This window comes from Vitis vinifera, chromosome 14, assembly GCF_030704535.1.
Source record: "Vitis vinifera cultivar Pinot Noir 40024 chromosome 14, ASM3070453v1".
Lineage (NCBI taxonomy): Eukaryota > Viridiplantae > Streptophyta > Magnoliopsida > Vitales > Vitaceae > Vitis > Vitis vinifera.
In genome coordinates, this window is record NC_081818.1 from 24247758 (window position 1) to 24266127 (window position 18370).

At 38.1% G+C, this 18370-nt stretch overlaps 1 protein-coding gene across 1 annotated transcript; it reads right to left on the reverse strand.

Annotated features, from left to right (window-relative positions):
- Positions 1-178: 178 nt before the first annotated feature.
- LOC100258375 (monothiol glutaredoxin-S7, chloroplastic) lies at positions 179-17811 on the reverse strand. Its single transcript, XM_002278794.4, has 3 exons — positions 17373-17811; positions 4588-4857; positions 179-539 (listed from the first exon to the last, which is right to left on the reverse strand). The coding sequence occupies exons 1-3, from the start codon at positions 17572-17574 to the stop codon at positions 484-486; spliced, it is 528 nt and encodes a 175-aa protein (XP_002278830.1). The 5' UTR covers positions 17575-17811; the 3' UTR covers positions 179-483.
- Between the last annotated feature and the right edge of the window lie 559 nt (positions 17812-18370).

The window sequence follows — 18370 nt, forward strand, 5'->3', positions numbered from 1 at the left end:
TCCAAAATTTTCTTTATTACTCTACAACTTTTACTATTACTTGATTTCTACAACTTTTACTATTACTTGATTTCTTTCACCGTAATTAATATATACGAGGATAAATATATCAATTTAATTATTTAAAACAAGTTTTGGTTTGTACCTGATAACATTCATTTAGAGCCCATCACAAATATATAACAAATTTCAATTGCAGCATATTTTATTGGTGAGGTCTTCAACTATCCTAACACGCATAATTGAATAAGAAACCACAGTAAGAGTGCACCCACCATCATAAGGAGCACTAAGCCACAGGTTGGAATCTGGGGAAGGGGACACATCAGATATTGGCCAAAGGGATGTAAATACAATGGAAATAATTAGGTAATTCTGTGAAACTTACAACCTCTGTAATCAAGGTTTGAGTCCAACCCCATAAAATTAATAATGCATCCACGATCAGGTGTTTATTCTTAGGAAGATCATTCTTCTAATTCATCAGGAGCACATCGCCTTCTCCAACTGTTCCTGCAATTGGCCGCTGTTGTATGCATCTGCAGCAAAATTAGTTTTACTTTGCAACTCAGCACAGTAAGAGATTGAAGAATCTAAGTAAACACATTATCCATTAATCACTCCTATAGACGTAAAAGAATGCCGAATGAATTAAAAGTTGAAACGTATTCGTAGTGAGATCCTAGAGCTTAACATTTTATAAAAATATTCAAAGGTCACAAAATGTGAAAATAACCAAATCTTTAAATAAAACTTGTTAGACAACCAATTTTCTAAAAAACTTGGAAGTATAAGATTTCGGCCGTGCAGTCTAATACCCACCCTCACATGGGGAAATAAGGCTTTGATACCATGTTATTATCATGAAGTCATCTTGTTGCCATTACTAAAACATTTTAGAATCCTGGGGTGAAGGATTTTCTCCAACAAGTTTTAGTTTTCCCTTTGTCCCGATATACACCCTCACACCTTTAGCCCATAACAAATAACTAGGTTCCTTTAGATTTATTGAAGTAATCTGCATATTAACACTATCTCCAAATTTGTGATTACAACTAGATTTCATACTTATTAATCATTGAAGGGAGAAAACAGGAACTGAAAAACAAAGGAATGTTGGGAAACCTTTAGCATACTTGCACTATACTTGCATCACACAGAACAACCAATTACACGGGCACTAGTGTTGGAAATCACAGTAGTTGTATTGTATGGTACTGTAGTAGTCCATTTCAAATGGGATTTGCCCCGTGGACACACAAGCAATCCAATCCATAGGATTTCCTTTTCCTCTTCCCATTCTGACCTCTGTGGGTTTCCTGGTAATAGGGAGATCCGTGAGAACATCGCTCATCCTACCCTAGGGTAACACTAGCTATGGAAAGGTGAATGGTTGTGTTTCACTAGAAAAGTCCATGCACCTACAGCTCGATCTACTGGTGCTCTCTTTGATCCTTCCAGGTCAAGACCTTTGCTTTAAGACCATTGTTTGATCAGTTCATCCCCCCTTTTTGTGATTGTTCCAAAGTGTGCTTCCGTTCTTGTTCTTCGAGCTCAACTGGTCATGCTTCTTTCTCAGTTGCGCAATTCCTAGCTGCTACATCCTAGATCAGAGGATGTAGGTGAGTCTGATTGCTGACTCAAGTAAATACTCACTGCTACTAGACAGATTGCCCTCTGCTATAGGAATGCCTACTCAATCAGGGCGAAGGGGATAAGGTAACCAAGAAAACGGATGTGTGTGAAGCAATCAAAGGGCTGCCCTACTTCTCTAGCCTACTGCACAACAGCTTTTGTGCTAGCCTCTCTATGCCCACTAAGATCTGCAATCAACCCTCTTAAGATCGTAGATCACCCATCTCATTCCTGACCCTTTGGCCTGAGCAGGTCCCACTTGAAGGCCTTGCGTGAGCACAGAAACAACAGGCACAGGCAGAAGTGTTACAATCAAGCCCAGAACCCATACTGGATATTCGGGTATGGGAAAGTTGTCTTGATGGGAAGGAAAACTAAAGACTCCCTTGGAAGGATTCGTACCAGTGCCGTTACAGTGCCCCCTGCTACAATGCCCCTACTACAGTGTCGCTATACTTGCATCATATACCCAATCACATAAGCACTAGTATGGGAGATCACTGTAGCAGTACTGCAGTAGCATTGTAGCAATTGGAACTGTAGCAGGCACTATAACAATATTGCTAGAGTACCATACAGTGCCAGAGTGCCAAAACCCTAGCAGTATATGCTACAATACAGCAACAATGCCCTTGCTATGATGCTACAGTGATCTTCAGCACTAGTGCCTATATGTGATGCAAGTATGTGTTAGTGCTGAAGGTTTCTTAGCATCCCTTTGTTTCAACTTTTTTTGTGTGATAATCCCTATTTTCTATTTTCAATAATTTACTAGTATGACATCCAACAATGATCACAAAGTTAGAAATAATATTGGTATCCAGATTACTTTAGAATCTAATTATATATTATGGGCTAAACTTGTGAGGGTATATATTAAGGCAAAGGGAAAATTAAAGCATCTTGTACAAGATCCACCTCCATAGGAATCTAAAAGTTTTGATGAATGATAATAAGATGCCTTCGTGATGATTACATGGTATCATAGTCTCATTTGGCAAGAGGTCATGTGTTCAAACCCCATCGCATATTTATTTCTCTAAGTTATTAAGTCCAAAAAAGACTGATTATCGTTGTTTGCTTGTGGGCACATATTTATTTTCCCAATTTATTGTGCTCGCATGTAAGCCCAAAAGAGGTTATTGTGGTTGTTTGGCTACAATCGTGTGTATCTTTCCACATGCAAGTATGATGCCGCATGTGAACGAGGGCATTAAAGAGCATGATTTTCATTATGGATCCAAATCCTCTAAATTTAGTCATTTGATATAAAAGAGAAAAAAACAAAATGCAATTTTTGAATGAGACTATTTGTAACAACTTGTACCCTTCTCATGTAGATATAGTACACTTTTGGCCTAATAGGCCCGTATAGTTTTAAAAAGAGTCCATATAGTTAAGAAAAACTCACTATATAGACTCCTCTTAATTGTGTGGATATGCTTTAGAGGTGTACTTTGGACTAGAATAAACAATGTCTACATAAGAGGGAGCAGACCATAACAAATAGTATTGAAGCTAATCATTGACTTCAGTGTGGATCTTTGTCTGCCTTTGCAAGGGATGTCTATCTATCTAGTCCTCCAATCTCACATTAAGACATGAGGAGGACATCGTGCCAATTGGAGGGGAAGGGCGATTATGATATCCCACATCTACTAAAGGTAAAAGTTCTTAATAGTATACACATATTAGACCTTTTTTAACTATGTAAAGACATTTTAAAGTCGTGAGGACCTATTGGGCTCAAATCTACATGGGAGGAGACAAGTTGCCACACTAGCTTAAAGCCCCAGGCTAATCAGTGAATATGCTTTTTCTTTGTACGCTTTGTACAAGCAAGAATTAATTGAAAAATGAAATAAGAAAATGACAATATAAAATTCTATATACAAAAATAAACAGGTTTACACAACAAACCATTCCTACCAACATGCAAAAAACACCATGCTTGTGTATTATACGATCAAGCTCAAGACTGAACAAAGTTAAAATTTTCTTATGTTGAATTATGAACAAATCCAGATTCTGAATTTGCATTTCTTCATCTTAGTAACAAGTGACTTACAAGTGCATGCATGCCCAAAAGGGCCACACCTATATATAAAGGCTGACTTTTCTGAAGAGGAATATGTAATACATTCTGTAGAAGTAGAAGGAAATCTCTGATGAAACCTCTAAAAGTGAAATATCAAGCCTGCATCCCTAGAGATTTCATTATGGAAATAAGATACAATTTGTCCATTATCTGTCAACTTTGGAAACTTTTGTTCAATGGGTCCGGTGAGTTGGCCCATTGAGAGTTCTAAGGCTGTGCCATTTAGCTATGGCATTTGTGGCCACATTACAGATGATAAATCTAATCCAATTACATATGTTCAAATATCAATCAGACCAGAATTCAATTTTATTTTGACATTGTAAACCACCTCACTCCTGTTTTGGTGGGGGTTCTCCACATCAACTCTGCTTTGTTTAGTTTGCTAATTTCATGATTGACCCTCAATATAACATTAACTAGCACGTGACAAGCAAAGTCACTCATTCAGTAATGCTGGCTTTCCAACTTTTTCTTCTACATTGTGGTTGAATACTAATGAGGAAATGGATTAATGAACCTTAAAAGAAAATTTGATAGGAAATCTAGTTGATGGCGAAAAAATACAAGGCCAGACAAGAAGTCCTCTGAAGAAAGCAAAATGTACAACATAACAGTACCATCACAAGCAAAAGCAACACAACATAAAACCACTACATTCAACCCAAGAACCTGAAGATAAAAATCCCCTACCAACTCACTAGAGGCAAAGGCTAAACCTATGAGCACTTTGTGTTCATGGTCATACATTAGGATAACTATCTAACAGTAGGAGCAAATATTCCAAGTTATAACCGGACATGGTGAAAATTGATTTCAAGTACAGTCAAAATGACAACTAAAAATGAACTTACCAACAGTAATGTCACAGCCACCAAAGAACTCCCCTTCAATGTAAAGTTGAGGAAAGGTAGGCCAGTTGGAATATTCCTTCAACCCCTGACGCAATATTTCATTTTCTAAAATGTTTATTGTTTCAAAAGGAACATTCAGGGAATTGAGTATCTGCACCACAGTGTTTGAAAATCCACATTGTGGGAACTCCTTGGTTCCCTTCATAAAAAGAACCACTTTGTTTGATGTAACAACTTTATCCAATGTAGTTTTCAGCTCAGGAGTTAGTGCTGCAAGCATGAATATATAAACAAACACACAGCCACAAAAAAATTGTCAATGCTTCAAACCAGCAAGGAAAATAAGAAAAACAAGTGAACAGAATCAATCAATAACGTAAGTACAAAGAAATGGGAAGCATCATTTAAACAACATGCACAAATTGTAAACATAGTAGAAAACATATCCAGATCTTATATAAAGTAAAAAATAACATATCCAGATCTTATATAAAGTAAAAAATAACATATCCAGATCTTGTATTAAAGTAAAAACTAACATATCCAGATCTTTTATCTTTCCAATCTATCCACAGTAGCATCTACAAGTTGCAGATGCAAGCAAATCTGTCGAATTCTTTAATATTTAAGAATTTTATGAGTTGCTCTCTTTTGAAAGAAGGTTAGACATTACATTCTTAGTATTAATATCTAAGAAAGATATTGAAGATTTAGAAGAATTCAGAACCATTATCTTGGTGGGAGGATTGTACAAACTTCTAGCAAAGGTATTGGCTAATATAATAAGTTTAAGAAAGTAGCCTCCAATTATCAGCATGCCTTTGTAGACAGGAGAGAAATTGTATACACAGTTCATATTGCAAATGACACCATAAATTTAAGGCTGAAGAGCTCAACTGGTATTATCCATAAACTTGAATCCTTGACATGGAAAGACTCATAACGATATCAATTAGGTTTCTTACTTGCAATTCTAGAAAAGTTTCCCTGTGTTAGTTAATAGTATTCCTACTACCTTTTTTTAGGGTTTAAGGAGTTTGTGGCAGGGAGATGCTCTCTCCCTATTCTCTTGTTTTGGAGATAGAGGCTCTCAATTATCTTTTGAAGAGGGTTAAGGAAAGGGGCTTCATCTAGTCTTTTAAGGTTGAAGGGAGAGGAAGTAAGGGTGGAGGTCTTTCATCTCTTGTTTGTTGACAATATTGTTCTCTTTTGTGATGCTTACCAAAATCAAATGGTATGTTTGAGTTGAACTTTCATGAGGTTTGAAACAATTTCAATCCTGAAAATTAATTTGGAGAAGAGTAAGTTAATCCTAATTGGGGACATGAATAATATGAAAAAGTTGGTTTCTATGTTGAGATGTTAAGTGGGGAGCTTCCCACCACTTATTTGGGTCTTCCTTTGTGTGTCTATTATAAATCGTCAATGGTTTGGTATCTAATGGAAAAGAGATTTCAAAAAAGGCTTGTTATGTGAATACAATGATACCTTTCAAAAGGGGATAGACTTGCTCTAATTTGAAGGCATTTAAAGTGCCTTTTCTAGTCTATCAATTTATTTCATGTCCTTGTTTTCCATTTCAAGAAAAGTAAGCTTAAAACTTAATAAGATCCAAAAAACTTCCTTTAGGGTAGGGAACTCTCAAGGAAAAACCTCACCTAGTGAAATTGGCAATTGCTTGCATGGAAAAATGTAAAAAGGTAGGCTTGGCATTAACAACTTTTCTATCCTTATCAAGGCTCTCCTTAGCAACTGAAGTTGGAGATTTGCCTTAGAAAGGGAGCTTCAATGGAAGTGGATTATTGTTGGGAAATGTGATGAGGGTCAATATTCTTGTGGTATGAGTTAAGGGTTTCAAGTAGGGCTATGAAAGATAATAGGAGAGGATAAGCTAGAAATGGTGGAGCCATTTCCATTGAGACTGCAAGAAAGAGCACTAGGTAGGGATGGAGAGGATGGATTGGTGTCAATGAACTCAAAGTGTGGAAAATTCTCAATGAAAGTATTTTACTCCTTTTTGTGCTTAGATGAATAAAGTACTTTTCCTATGGAACTCGTTTGTAATCCATGGGTTCTAACGAAAGTGGGGTTCTTTGTCTAGGTAGCTACTTAGGGGAGGATTTTGACTTTGGATTAGTTTAAAAAGAGATGATGGATATTGGTGAATAAATGTTATATATGTAAAAATAAAAAAGAATCAATTAATCACATCCTTGAAAAGGACCAAAGAAAAGCATGAAGAGCTGCTTCATCATCTTTCTTTTTTTATGTGCACTTTTTGGATTGGGTTAGAATGTGCATAGTTCGAATCAACACTTAAAATAGATTTTGTTAATTGGTTGGGCTCTGAGTAAGGGGAGAGAGTTTTTTTTTCCTTGTTTCTCTTCTTGTTCTTTGCCTTTGAGCACCCTTTGTATAGGTATTGCGCACTTTGTTGCACTCTTTTACAAGGCATTGTTAATATATTTTTTGTTTGCCCATAAAAAATAATTAAATCAATAAAGTTTAAACTCATTATCTTTTTTCTTTATATGCTTCACCAATGTTATTCCTCTTTTAAATAAAGAATAAAGAATTTAAAAATGTAAAATAATTTAATTGCCCTTCTTATTCTTTGTTGGAAAGGGTCACAAATTCCAAGTTTAGTTCATATTCTTTTTAGTAAATGAATATTGCATAGAATATTTCTTTGGTCGATACTTCCTTGAATAAACAGATTTTTTTTTTAGCAAGGAAATGTGTTAGGAATATCTTTATAGTCTCAATAAAGAAGGGTAAAAGGTTATGAAATTAAGATGGGCTTGTGGAGACCATACATGACAGTTAGAGGTGTGAAGAAGAGTGGGAGACACCCAATGGAGAGAGGCTCCTAATTCAAGATATGGATACTAGAACCAGAAAAGATAGGATTGTTTTAAGGTTTGGGAGTTGCATATATTTTCTCTTTCTTCTGTAATTTTTCTATGGTATAAAAGACTGATTCTCTTTCTAGCCAGCTTATGGTCTAAGGCCTCTTATCTTACCCTAAAAGCAGGATCAAGGTCAAGCAAAAAAAAAAAAAAAAAAAAGTCACAAAATAGCTAACAAGTAAGCAAGGTAAGAAGGGGAAGGCACAAGGAAAAACAATATTTTCAAGCATGCTAGCTAGTTCAGTTATATTTGACTTAAGAAAGTGGGGGCCTATTCACTTAGAAATCTATCTTTCTCCTTCTCTATAGAGGCAGGTACATGAAGACAAGCCTACCTTGATTTTCCTCTTAATCTTGCTTCTGTTCAGCCAAGTCTCTTCTTTATGTATTAATCACTTGTTTCAGGAGATCTACCCAAGAAAATAGTAACGAGAGAGAGTTGTAAAGTTACACCCCCTATATGTAAAGGCATCAACTTGATGGCAGCACAAACCTCCCTCATAGCATATTTGACGTTTTTTTAGAGTTGTAAGCCCTTCTAGAGGCATATCCCTAAGCCTAATCTCTAATCATGTTTTTCACATGGAAGAAAATCATGTTGCTTGAGTACAGGGGGCTGAGTCTCCAATTCTTTCATATTGGTTGGGCTAAAAGTATTTCTACATTCGCCTCAATGCATAAGCAGTAGTTCAAGAATAGGGGGGTAGACTCTTGTAGTCAGTGGGTGGACCAAAAAAGAAAGAGAAAGGTCTTGCTTAGAGTTAATCATTCACTTCATCAAGTCGTTAGACCACTCAACTAGAGGAGAACTTGTTTGGTTCATATTCCTTTCAGTAAAAAAATATTGTATAGAATATTTCCTTTTTTTATACTTCCTTGGAAAAATAGATATTTTTTTAGTAAAGAAATATGTTAGGAATATCTGTGTATTCTTGATCAAGAAGGGTAAAAAGTTATGAAATTAAGATGGGTTTGTGAAGATCACACATGGTAGGCAGAGATGTGAAGAAGAGTAGGAGACACCCAATTGAGAGGAGCTCCCCAATTGAGAGGAGCTCATGATTCAAGATGTAGATACTAGGGATTGTTTTAAGTTTTGGGAGTTGCATATGTTCTCTTTTTCTTATATAATTTTTCTATAGTATAAAAAACTTATTCTCTCTCATCCATGGATATAGGCATAATTGACCAAACTACATTTAAATCCCGTGTATCTTTATGTGTGAGTTAGCTTTATTTTTTTATTAGAACATTGTTAATGTGGAATTAAAACTTCAATAGTACAAAATTTTCCAAGGCCAACTAAACAAGAAATTTTGAGATTCCTTCCATTTTATTTTTGATGAGAAACAACAATGTAATATATTAAATAAGGATAAAAAGGTACAAAGGAAGGATGAGTAATCCTCCCAAAACAAGGAAATAAACAATTAGGACCTCCAAAATACTAAATAAACCAATACACCATAAGTAAAGAAAACAAAACAACCTCTCCTTACTAGCTTACGCCTTTGGACCTACACACCGACAACCAATCAAGTTGAATCACATTAAGGGGAATGCCCTTAAAAGTTGTGGTGCAAGAGCCTTAAAAGGCCGCAAGGAAATGAATGGTATCCCAAAGAACCTCTAAGGTCCTCATCATATCTTCAAAAAATTTGGCATTTCTTTCCCACCACACAACCCAAATCAAAGCTAAACAAGCATTTTGCCATAATACTAATCCTCTACTAAAGTTTCCCAATCCCTTATATGCAATGGTCATCATGTCACAAATATTCCTAGGAGAAACCCAATCCAACTTAGTCAATCCAAATAATCTGTGTCACAACCCCTTAGTGAAAGAGCAATAGAAAAAAAGATGATATCTTGATTATCCATGCACCATACACAACATACAAACATCAGGACTGAGGGCTTTGTAGGATCTCCTCAGTTGTAGCATGTTATTGATGTTCACCTTCTTGTGTACCACTAACCAAGCAAATGACTTAACTTGAAGAGGGACTTGAGATTTCTAAACAAAATTAGTAGAGAGGAAAGGAACTAGGTCAGAATGATTGGACAAGGCTACAAAGAAAGACTTTACTATATATAAACTTTGTTAAAAGAGAGAAAAAGGAGAAAAATCTTAATTCTCATTCATATGTTTTCTACTTACAATTGAGAGATATATATATACAAGGCTAGAAGTCCTAACTACCATACATGTGACCTATATTAACAAGGAAAGATAATATACTATAAATACATTATATTCAACACTCCCCCTCAAGCTGGAGCATATACGTCATATGCACCAAGCTTGTTATAAATATATTTAATCCTAGGACCTCTGAGAGATTTAGTGAAGATGTCTGCTAGTTGATCATTTGAATTAACAAAACTTGTAGCAACACATCCTGATGCGATCTTCTCTCTAATGAAATGACAGTCAACTTCAATATGCTTGGTCCTTTCATAAAAGACTGGATTGGATGCAATATGTAATGCGGCCTGGTTATCACAAATGAGTTTCATCTGTTCATCCTTTCCAAATCTCAACTCCTGAAGAAGATGTCTCAACCATATGAGTTCACATGTTGCCAAAGCCATAGCTCGATACTCGGCTTCAGCGCTAGATCTGGCCACTACATCTTGTTTCTTACTCTTCCAAGATATTAAATTACCTCCAATAAAAACACAGTACCCTGAAGTGGAACTTCTATCTGTGGGTGAGTCAGCCCAATCTGCATCTGTGTAACCAACAACCTGAGTATGACCTTTGTTCTCGTACAATACACCTTGGCCTGGTGTACTTTTGATATATCGAAGAATACGGATTACGGCATCCCAATGGCTATCACATGGTGACTGTAGGAATTGACTAACAACACTCACAGGAAAAGAAATGTTTAGACGAGTAATGGTGAGATAGTTCAATTTACCTACGAGCCGTCGATATCTCCCAGGGTCTCCTAAAGGATCCCCCTGTCCTGGTACAAGTTTGACATTCGGATCCATAGGTGTGTCTACCGGTTTACAGTCTAACATACCGGTTTCTTCCAGGTTGTCTAAAGCATACTTTCTTTGGGAAAGGACCACACCAGAACTGGATTGAGTTATCTCAATTCCCAAGAAATACTTGAGTTTCCCCAAGTCTTTGGTCTGAAAGTGGGTAAAAAGATGTTGCTTTAGTTTCTGAATACCATCCTGATCACTGCCTGTAATGACGATGTCGTCCACATAAACAACCAGATAAATACACCGCCCCAAGGAGTTATGATGATAAAAAACTAAATGGTCTGCTGTACTGTGAAGCATGCCAAACTCTTGAACAACAGAACTAAAACGGCTAAACCATGCTCGAGGAGATTGTTTCAAGCCATATAGAGAACGGCGTAACCTGCACACTAAACCAGACTCCCCCTGAGCAACAAAACCAGGAGGTTGCTCCATATAAACTTCCTCGGCAAGATCACCATGAAGGAAGGCATTTTTAATATCCAACTGATAAAGAGGTCAAGAACACATAGCAGCCATGGAGAGAAGCAAGCGGACAGAAGCAATCTTGGCAACAGGGGAGAATGTGTCACCATAATCAGAACCATAAACTTGAGTATAGCCTTTAGCAACTAAGCGGGCCTTAAGGCGATCAACCTGACCATCAGGACCAACCTTAACGGCATAGACCCAACGACAACCAACTGTAGATTTACCAGAGGGTAAAACAACAAGATCCCAAGTGCCATTAGAGTGCAGAGCAGCCATTTCATCCACCATTGGCTGTCGCCAGCCTGGATGGGAAAGAGCTTCATGGGTGCTCTTTGGAAGAGAAACAGAGGATATAGCAGAAATAAAAGCAGAATAGGGTGAAGATAAGCGATGATAACTCAAAAAATTGTAAATAGGATGAGGATTACGAGTAGAGCGAGTACCTTTCCGAACAGCAATGGGTAAGTCATTAGGAGAAGGCAGAGCCGAGGCATGTGAAGCCGAAGGGATAGGAAGTGAGTCAGGAGGTGCCTCAGGAAAAGGGAAAGGAGCAACGACACGAGGGCGACAATGATAAACCTGAAGTGGTCGAGGGGGCATAGCATCAGGTGGGGAGACAATGGGAATGGGCAAAACTTCAGAAACAGGAAGAGACTCAGAAGTGGTGGAAAAGAATGGTGAGTCCTCAAAGAAGGTGACATCAGCGGAGATAAAGTATCTATGAGTCTCAAGGGAATAACAACGATAACCCTTCTGAAGTCTGGAATATCCCAAGAAGAGGCACTTCATGGCTTTGGCGGAAAGCTTGTCCTGTCCAGGAGTGAGAATATGAACAAAGCAAGTACAACCAAAGACACGAGGAGGAAAGAAATAAAGTGGTTGGTCAGGGAAGAGAAGGGAGTGAGGAATCTGATCGTGTAAGACAGAGGAGGGCATACGATTAATCAAATAACAAGCGGTAAGAACAGCGTCTCCCCAAAAACGAAAAGGAACGTGACTATGGAGGAGGAGAGTACGAGCTATCTCAACAAGATGTCGATTCTTGCGTTCAGCTACCCCATTTTGTTGAGGAGTATGAGCACAAGAAGACTGATGAAGAATTCCATGATGAGACATAAACGAAGTAAATTGGGCTGAAAAATATTCCCTGTCATTGTCACTGCGTAACACACGAATAGAAATATTGAACTGGGTTTGGATTTCAGTATAAAATTTCTGGAAAATAGAGAATAACTCAGCTCGATTTTTCATTAAAAATAACCAAGTACATCAAAAATAGTCATCAATGAAAGTGACAAAATACTGAAATCCTAAAGTAGACGCAGTCCGACAAGGACCCCAAACATCAGTGTGGACAAGCTCAAAAGGAGACTTTGCCCGATTATTCAAACGCTTTGGGAACGAGACACGAGTATGTTTCCCAAGCTGACATGACTCACACGGAAGCGACGACAAAGTGGAAAAACGAGGAACCATCTTCTGGAACTTGGAGAGACTAGGATGGCCTAGACGATTGTGAATGAGGAGAGGAGCATTAGTGGAAATGCAAACTGCAGGAGATGAATATGAGGTGAGGTGATAGAGGCCTTGAGACTCACGTCCTATGCCAATCGTCTTCCCCGTACTCCGGTCCTGCAAGGTCACAAATTTATCAGAAAAGGTAATAGAGCAATTAAGAGTACGAGTGATTTTGCTGATGGAAATAAGATTAAAAGGACATTCAAGAGTATAAAGGACAGAAGTGAGAGGTAGAGAAGGCAGAGGAAGGGACAAACCAATACCTTTAGCCACAGTTTGAGAACCATTAGCTAAGGTAACAGTAGGTAAATCAGAGGTAGTAGTAATAGAGGAGAAAAGATCCTTATTACCAGATAGGTGATCAGATGCTCCAGAATCTAGAATCCAGGGTCCAAGAGAAGATGTGTGGGTAAGGCAGGCAGAGGCATTACCAGGCTGGGCATCAGAGGCAATAGAAGCCTGAGATGTCTGAGATGCGGAGGAGCTCGGAGGCTGAGGCAGCGGAGAATCAGAGGACTGGGCCATATGGGCAGTGCGAGGAGGTCTTCCATGTAACTGATAGCAACGATCGCGAGTGTGGCCAAGTTTATTGCAATAGGTGCAATGAGGACGTTGGCCTCTACCTCGGGTACCACTGCGTCCTCCTCGAGAGGTAGTTTGAGAAACTAACACAGAAGAATCTGAAGCGCTATCAGATGGCAAAGTCTGAGTGGACGAGATACAGAGGAGGCGAGCAAACACATCATCCAAGGACGGAACTGATGAACTTCCAAGAATCTGATCACGAATAGACTCAAGATCCGGACGGAGGCCAATAAGAGTAAGGACCATGAAGAACTTGTCAAGCTGTGTTTGTTGAGCCCCAACATCAGGAGTAAGAGGCATCACAGTCAAGAACTCCTCCTTAAGAGAGGCAATCTGACCAATATAAGTAGATAGATCCAAGTCCTGTTGGCTGAGATGGACAATAGCAGAAGCCACCTTATAAAGACGCTGGATATCATTCGTGTATAATCCTTTGGCCTGAGTCCAAAATTTAAAACAAGTTTTATAGGCCTGAAGATGAAGAAGAATCCTGGGATCAACCGATTGCCATAATACACTACATAACTGTGCATCTATCTTCCTCCACTGTACGCGGTCAACCTCAGGGATATCTGCCTCCTGGGTAACCAAGTGATCCTCATATCCTTGACCCATAAACCAAAGTTCAACAGAGGCAGACCAGGAGCGATAATTCTCACTGCCAACCAATTTCTCTGAGGTAATCATAGGAGATCTAGAGATAACAGAGGTAAAGATCTGATTTTTGGTGGTCATATTCACGTATTTGGATCGAAGAGAGCCCTAATACGGCTTCAGATTGCGGCGTGGCACCACCGAAAAAGGGAGACGGCCTCAGATCGCGACGTGGTACCACCAGAAGGGTAGAAGAACACTTCCCAAGGCACGTGCAGGGATTGGGGTGGAGAAAAAGTAGTCGGAACTTCGCCGGAAAGGCTGTTTGGAGGGCTGACGGAGACAAAAATCCCCAAAAGAGATACGTGCAGGGCTCGGATGGGACAACCAGGTAGGTAGGGATGCTGGTCGGTGTCAGGCGAGGCTGGAGGAGGAGGCGCGTCGCCGGAAAAGGTCTCACGCGCCGGCGCGTGAGATTCAGTCGCGCGGCCGGAGAAGTGCGCGTGGCCGGCGCATGGAGGGTTTTCTGGCTCCGATGCTTTTGAAGAAGTTGGAGATCTCCTCCAGGCGCTCCTCTTGGTGTGGTCGGTGTCAGAAAAAGACGTCGCCAGAAAAGTTCGCCGGAAAAGGTTGCCGGCGTGGTGGAGATCCGACGGCGATGAGGTTGTCCGGAGTGGTTCGGGAAGAAAATGAGGGGACCGGAGTGAAACACGGTCACTGGACGGTTCGCCGGTATTGATTACACGGCTAAACCGAAAAAAAATTAGGTTTTCTCCTTTGGCTCTGATACCATGTTAAAAGAGAGAAAAAGGAGAAAAATCTTAATTCTCATTCATATGTTTTCTACTTACAATTGAGAGATATATATATACAAGGCTAGGAGTCCTAACTACCATACATGTGACCTATATTAACAAGGAAAGATAATATACTATAAATACATTATATTCAACAAACTTGAAAAAGATAAAGACCAAACTCTTACATTTGGAGCGAATGAAGATAAATGCAAGCAAGTAAGAGAGAACATTCGTCTTTCTAGATCTTCTTTTCAAAATCAGAGAGGTTACAATAGAATTTAAAATTCCAAGAGAAAGGATAAAAAGGCCCAGGAATTGATGAGATAGGAAGGTTTTTATGATTCAAATAGAAACTTAAGGGAAATCAGAATTTAGTATCAATCTATCTGTTTTTCAAACAGCCAATTTAGGGTGGCAAAAACTTGAAATAGCACACCTCTATATGACACTAGTCCTTTCCCATGAGAAATTATCAACATGCTACAAAAATCCTAAGAGACCACCAAATAATAGTCATCAATGAGAAGAGTAACAGTCAAATCTCATAAGCAAGAGGCATGGGAGAAATAAAATGGTAAACTGATTCAGCGCGAGGCATGCACATGATGCATTTTGTCCTAACCAATAGCTTTAATAAGATTTAAAAATTTGAGTAAGGCATTCATGTTTGTCATCTTGGGGCCAATGGTCATGGCAAGGCATAGACCCTCGGAGAATACTTTGTCTTTCAAAATAAGTTTAGCAATATGGCAATGTTTGGGTTATTTCTCATGGAAAGAAACTTAAGAAAGAGCTAGAAGAGAAAAGAATTTTTCATCTAAAAACAAGTAATGCTCATTACGAATACAAATAGCTTAACAGACACCATGGTTCATCTAGAACTTAGCGATCTTCCACTCAATCTAAGTATATAACTGTTTACTAGTGGTGAAGCTCCTACTACCATTCATATAATAAGTTTTAATAGTAATAAGAACCACATTATTACATCAATGAGGTCACACAAATCATAAAGCTAATTGTTGGTCAAGCCTGCTGAACCAAACTTGACAGAGTTTTTGAACAGCCCAGTATGACAGCTTGCTTGGTTTCTTAGAAGCCTTCTCCTAGAATAGTTGACTCATAGCCCCTGATATGGGTAAATACTATGTTTACAACATTTGACAAGTTTATCTTTCCTTCTAATCTAGTCTTCAGGAATGGTGACACTACAAAATGTAGAAACATTTTTTTTTTATAGGTAAAAAAGAAAGGCTTGCATTAGAAACACCTAAAAATGGCAAAAACAGTACACATAAGTACACAAATAACACCCAAAAAAGCTAGGCAGTAAGGAAACAAAAAAAGGTCTTCCCCTTACTTGACAAACAACCAATTTATAAAATCAATCATAAACAAAATGTGATCCTCTATATACACCCTAACCCAATTCACAAAAGTATACATGAACAAAGATTTAACTGTTTGGTCAAACCGTTCGACGTCATTAAACATAAGGGGGCAGCCCTCCACGCTTTTACCCTTTTTTTACCCACAAAAGAGTCATACCGACCTAACAAATTCCTCATAACTAAGGAAAGCATAGCCTATTGCACACCGAAAAGGGAGTAGATCAAGTTCCACAACAGTCTAGCCTTGCCACAAAACAGGATTAGGTGATCAATGGTTTCCTCCTCTTATTTGCACAAGTAACACCTATTTGAGATAACCCATCCCCTCCTTTTCAGCTGGTCGAGAATCAAAATTCTGCTCCAAGATGCTTCCTTGGCAAAAAACTCACCCTCACTGGAGCCCAAGACCTCCATATAATACTCCTCCGAAAAGGAGCTCTAGAAGTCCAAGTATAGGAGCAATAATAGGATCTAACTAAAAATTTGCCATTCTTACCTTCTCTCCAGCTCATAACGTCCTCCACTTCTCTTCTCACAACCAAGGGTTGTAGTTTTGGAAACAAAGACTCCAATGCAATGTACATCATTGGAGAAGAAACCTTCTCCAAAATACGAGGAAGTGTACATCATTTAAATATCAATTAGGAGTTGATCCAATCTCCACCAAAATGGACCCAATGCAATGTTCCTCCCTCTGCTATCTTAACCCTTTGATCAACATACCACTTCCCAATTGAGTTGAATAACATTGAGGGGAGTATGCTATAATATTGTTGGTGGGGCATGACGTGCATCTTTCTTTCACTTGCCTAATGTTCAATTTATTCCAAGTTTTCCTTTCAAACTCAACTTAGAAGTAAATTGACTAAACATTCTCTTGTTTTCAATATTCCAGTCAAGCACAGTGTCAAATTAGGATAATATTAGGTGACAAGACCACTCCACCTTTTCAGTAACATAATAATCATCGAATGCAAACATCTATGTGATTTAGAATATGACTGTACAAATCAAAAACTTCAACCTCGCTAATCCTAAAACTCAACCCAAAACAACCCCAGCCACCATAATTGTTTCATTATCACCCCTTCCTTTTTCTAGTCAGATTGAAAGTGCGGGCCACCTTTTAATCCAATTTTCCTGCTCCGTGTGAAGCAATATTTAATTTTTTTTTCCTTTATCGTTTGCTTCCGAGGAAAAAAAATGTTTCCTTGGTCACACCAGAGATGAAATTTTATTTCGTTTTTGCCCTTAGCTTTCAGAGGTATTTCCACATTTCTACACAAAAACGAGCCTCATCTCCCATCAAATGCCCTTTCTCGGATTTGCTGACAGTGTTAGATTACAGATTCCTCTTGAAACCAAATGCATTCAAGTATTTTTTACCTTTAGATTTAATCAGAACATATCAATCAAGATCAAGAACACTGCAGAAGTAACGAGCATCTAGCAGTGCAGTGATTAAGCAACAGATGAAGCAAGATGAAAGGAATTGTACAAGGGCAGCACTGCACCTGAGAAACAACGGAAGGATCCAATCCGCCCGGACTTCGCTCCGATCACAAGGCCATCGCCGATAGTCAAGGTACGGAAAGAACCACGGCGATAGGCAACAAGACTTGGCCTAGCGGCGAGGGAGCCAACCCTGAGAGCGAATAAGGGCGTCTGGTCCTTCAAGAGTGGTTGTGGTGAGTGTAAAGTGGTGGCAAACGACATCTTACTCTTCTTTGCTCAGGAAAGCAATGACCTAGTGCAGAGCAGCGGTGGTCACCTGATTTTGCTACGCCAGCCATTCCGCCCCTATCTTTAAATTTATTATTATTAAAAATAAAAAAAATCTTCCCAATTTTGAAGCAACATTTGTTTAAAATCTAATAATTGGAATTCTTTACATAATTACCACCTCCCTCCATATTTTCACTAAATACATCTGGTTTTCGTAAGTTTAAAATTTCATCAAGCTTAGATCTATAGGACTAGATGTATTTAATCAAAACTTTAGAGATGGTGAGTGAAATTAATCTTAATTATAAGTATTTTTTTACAACTCATTTAATAATATGAAACTAATAATAAATTAAATTTGATAAATAATAAATATTATTTTATTAAAAGTCTCTCTTTTAAAATTTTTTTATAATAATAACTTCAGACTACTTTCGCCTTGTCCCTTGTCTTTTTCTCTACCTAAATGCAATTTTTAGTTATATGTCTCTCACCTTCCAATTCACAAAAAGAGGTTTTATCATTTTAGAAATATTAAAAGAAAAGAGGTTGAGTGTGCATATTCTATAAAAAAAAATGGGGAATACACAATTGCTTAAAAGAGTTGTTGAGTAATTATTTTACATTTTTTAGTGCACATAGAGCCTTTCATTATATCTTGGTGAAAATCCAATTGTTGTGAATAATGTATCAAAGCAACTTAATTTGTCTAATCAAAATTATCAATTTTTTATTAGTGTTACTAATATTGATATAAGCATAAGCATTTATTGATTTACATCAATAA

Coding starts and splice junctions, on each gene's coding strand:
- LOC100258375 (XM_002278794.4), bottom strand. CDS start 17,574: ATGTCGTTTGCCACCACTTTACACTCACCACAACCACTCTTGAAGGAC. Junction 4,858..17,372: donor ATCCTTCCGTTGTTTCTCAG/GTGCAGTGCTGC, acceptor TCATGCTTGCAG/CACTAACTCCTGAGCTGAAA. Junction 540..4,587: donor TGGCTGTGACATTACTGTTG/GTAAGTTCATTT, acceptor ATTTTGCTGCAG/ATGCATACAACAGCGGCCAA.